Genomic DNA, 4,128 nt, shown 5'->3' on the forward strand with positions numbered 1-4,128 from the left:
AAGGCTGCACAAGCTCCCCCATTTACTCCCCATCCATTGGGCTCCCACTGCTGGTTTGGGAAGCAGCGTTTACACTTGTGTTTCTGTATTCATCCATCCATCCATTTTTATAACACTCTGCTCTTATTTCCCTCCCCCCAATTTTTATTTGCCGCTTTCATTTTTACACTTGAAACAATAACAATACTTCAGTTTTTAAAAAGCAAAAGCAAACCACAATTAATATTGACTCCACTTCCACCCCTTCCATGCCTCATTTTGTTACTTACTTGTTCCACTGCATCTTCTAATTTCCCCCCTATATCTTATTCTTTCTCAACTTTGTCTCAATATTTCTTACTGCTGAATTTATTTTTTTTACTGTTAACTTTTCGATAGGTTTACGATACATTTCCAAATAATCTATAAAATATTTCCAATCTTCTTTGAATACATCTGTCTCTATCCTGTCATTCCTGTGTTTGGATGTGTTTTCGCACGATCCATCTTGGATCCAAATTCAGAAACAGAATGACCTAGCTGCATATTAAGCCTGAGAAGAGAATTCCCAGAGCACTGACAAACTTTTAAAGCAGTGTGGCTCCCTTTCGGAGGCCATCTTCCAACATGGGCGTAGTCAGGATTAGTGTTGTGAGGGGGGGGCTGGACCCCCACCTGCCATCATCCTCTGTCTAGCTCTGTCTAGAAGATTTGGAGTGAAATGTCTCAACAACCATAGTTTTAAATTGCTTTCTTTTGACCCCAAGTGTTCAGAAAAACCTGTCAAAATCTTTCTACAATTTGTACTGTTAGTTAAGTTAGCTATGCCCATGCCCTCCGAGGCGGTTTGTTCCAGCTCCAGCTGTTTCTAAAATATGTATGGTGTGAATGTGGCCCTTCGGTCCCGAGTTCGAATCCAAGAAATGTAGAGTTGGAAGGGGCCTTAGAGTCATCTAGTCCAACCCCCTGCAATGCAGTCACCAGTAACCCTTTCATCCTGAGTTCATGTCTCTCTCTCCCCCCCCCCCCCCGCATTGGTCATCCTCTTAAAGGTTTTCCGTGGATCTGGGCGAAGACTGTGAAAATCTTGTCCTTCGCTTCAACCCACGCTTTGACAACCAGTATGACGCAGCCACCATCTTCTGCATGTCCAAACGATATGGGGTGTGGGGGAAAGAAGAGAGGATAACAGACTTCCCCTTTGAGAAAGGTGGCAAATTTAAGGTGAGCATTTAGCTGTATATCATAGAATCTTAGAGCTGGAAGGGACCCAAGGGTCATTAAGTCCAACCCCTTGCAATGCAGGCATCTCAGCTAAAGCATCCATGGCAGATGGCCATCCAACCTCTGCATAAGAACCTCCAAGGAAGGAGAGTCCACAACCTTCTGAGGGCATCTGTTACACTGCTGAAAAGCCCTTACCCTCCAGAGCAGGAGAACACAAGCTTGCTCCATCCTCTACATGACAACCCTTTTGATATTTGAAGATGACTATCCTATCTTTCACATTCTAAACATACCCAGCTCCTTCAACCGTTCCTCATCAGGCTTGGTTTCCAGACCCTTGATCATCTTGGTTGCCCCCCTCTGCACACATTCCAGCTTGTCAACACCCTTCTTAAATTGTGGCACCCAGAACTGGACTAGATCAGTGATATGAAAGGGTGTGTGTGTGGATGGAGCAGGCAGGTGTGTGGCTTCTGTGGGGTCTCCCCTGTGGAGGGAGTATTTTGGGGGTGCTGAACCTGCAACCCTCCAGATGAAATTTTGCACTCCCAACTCCCATCAGCCCCAGCTAGCATGACTGGTAGACACAATGGGACCAATAGTCCAACAACATCTGGTGAACTCCTGGTTCCCCTGTGAACGGGGGGCGGGGTACTTCCTTGTAACATTACAGGGTTCAGTTTATGTATGCAGAACAACAGTTGGGGGCCTGGCATGTGTGGGCAGTACTTGTGTGGATTTTTAAAACTGTGTTGAAAAAGCAACTCGCCGTTGCCTACTATGGAAATCTAGCTTGTAAATGGGCCTGTCTAATCTCAGCTGGGAGAGACATCCTCAGAATTTGGGTCCCTAATATCTAATGCGTAGCTTCTGGTGAAAACAAGCAATGCATCACTAGCAGAAAATCAACCCATACCAACAAGTTAACCCGGATTAATAGCATTTATTTAACTCTCTGTAGATAAGAGTAACAATGGGTGTGCAAGGCAATTCTGGTGTGCCATAGACTGCCACACTTGCAGGAACCATTCATTTTAAAAGCTTTCAAATGCTGCTCGGGACATGTGTTTTGTTTTTAAAGTGTGTGGTGTCCCTCGCTGGTCATGATTATTCCTTTTATTTCTTGTAGCTTTCCTTCACTCTTTTCCCTTATGAGACCAAGGTGCAGCTGGCAGACGGCCACGACATCTTCTTCCCTAACCGGCTGGGCCTGAAGACCATCAAGTACGTTGCAGTGGAAGGAGATGTCAAGATCAAAGCCCTCAGATTTCTCAGATTAATCTAGTCCCGGGTCACGGTTGCCTTGTTACATGTCTGAATAAATGCAGCTTGTGCTCTTCAAAACATGACATTTCACATGGTTTTATTTTGTAACAGGGAGGAAGGGCGCAATTTTCAGGCCAGGAACTGCATTCCATCATCATCATTATTTATTATTTATTATTATTAGCCACTTTTCCCCCAGGATCAGCTCAGGCTGGCTTTATCTAACACAGGGAGGCCCAACTTTTCCTACCGAGTGAACTGCAAGAATACTTAGAACCTGTGGGCCGCACACCGCCTTGTTATGCGGAGCGAGGGAGAGAGCACAAAATTGGAGCCCCCACCCCAGTCCTTTCTCTGCCTTACCAAAGCTGGCTATGTGAGGCTCTGGGCTCTGGGCAGGAAGTACGAGAACTCTATTTACCCTGCCCATCTGACTGGGTTTCCCAAGCCCCTCTGGGTGGCTTCCAGCACATATAAACACATAATAAAATGTCAAACATTTAAAATATTGTTATTAAGAGTTCTCAACATATGATACAATAAAAACCCAACTAGATTACAAAAATAATACCGGAAAAAGAAGGTTAAAGGAGCAAAAGAGGAAAGAGTGAAAAGAAATAAAAGAAATCAAATAATATAATAAAACACAAAGATAGATGATAGATAGATAGATAGATAGATAGATAGATAGATAGATAGATAGATATAAATATAGAGATAGATAGCGATTTTATCTATCTATCTATCTATCTATCTATCTATCTATCTATCTATCATCTATCTATCTATCTATCTCTATCTAAACTCTATCATCTATATCTATCTATCTATCTCATCTATCTCATCTATCTCATCTATCTGATCTATCTATCTATCTATCTATCTATCTATCTATCTATCTATCTATCTTATCTATCTATCATCTATATCTAAGCTCTATCTATTATCTATATCTATCTATCTATCTATCTATCTATCTATCTATCTATCTATCTATCTATCTATCATCATCATCTATCTCTATCTATCATCTATCTATCTATCTATCTATCTATCTATATCTATCTATCTATCATCTATATCTAAACTATCTATTATCTATCTATCTATCTATCTATCTATCTATCTATCTATCATCTATCTATCTATCTATCTATCTATCTATCTATCTATCTATCATCTCTGTCTGTCTATCTATCTATCTATCTATCTATCTATCTATCTATCTATCTATCATCTATCTCTATCTATCATGCATGTTTTCTTAATTTTCAATCTGCATACAGAGAATTGAATTCTCCCAGCATTCCCCCTTCTTCAGTCTCACACCCCGAGAAAAGCCACTCTAGCTTTATGTCTTCAGAGATCAAAACATACATATGAATAACGTTAATAGTGAGTCATAAAAAAATCAAGATCTTTGGGACGGGGGGGATGGGCGGGACGGAGAGGGGGAAAAGCCTTTGAGGGCCACATTCCACTGGTGGCTTGGGGTCGGGGACCAAAATGGGTTGAGGGACAAACGGAAGTTTTTTCTTTTATGGCTTCTGTGTGCGCCCAGGCAGAGCACTTTGCAGCAGCAGTAGACCCTACCCCAAAGTGACTGGGGTCAGGCCGTAGCTTAGACGTGGAATGTCTGCTCTGCATGCACAAGGT

At 42.2% G+C, this 4,128-nt stretch overlaps 1 protein-coding gene across 1 annotated transcript; it reads left to right on the forward strand.

The window, feature by feature from the left end:
- The first annotated feature begins 854 nt into the window (after positions 1-854).
- On the forward strand, positions 855-2,552 carry LOC117052609 (16 kDa beta-galactoside-binding lectin-like). The gene is made up of 3 exons (XM_033159579.1): positions 855-904; positions 1,032-1,203; positions 2,336-2,552. The coding sequence occupies exons 1-3, from the start codon at positions 855-857 to the stop codon at positions 2,489-2,491; spliced, it is 378 nt and encodes a 125-aa protein (XP_033015470.1). The 3' UTR covers positions 2,492-2,552.
- The last annotated feature ends 1,576 nt before the right edge of the window (positions 2,553-4,128 follow it).

This window comes from Lacerta agilis, chromosome 9 (assembly GCF_009819535.1).
Source record: "Lacerta agilis isolate rLacAgi1 chromosome 9, rLacAgi1.pri, whole genome shotgun sequence".
Taxonomy (NCBI): domain Eukaryota; kingdom Metazoa; phylum Chordata; class Lepidosauria; order Squamata; family Lacertidae; genus Lacerta; species Lacerta agilis.

Coding starts and splice junctions, on each gene's coding strand:
- LOC117052609 (XM_033159579.1), top strand. CDS start 855: ATGTATGGTGTGAATGTGGCCCTTCGGTCCCGAGTTCGAATCCAAGAA. Junction 905..1,031: donor CGAGTTCGAATCCAAGAAAT/GTAGAGTTGGAA, acceptor ATCCTCTTAAAG/GTTTTCCGTGGATCTGGGCG. Junction 1,204..2,335: donor AGAAAGGTGGCAAATTTAAG/GTGAGCATTTAG, acceptor TATTTCTTGTAG/CTTTCCTTCACTCTTTTCCC.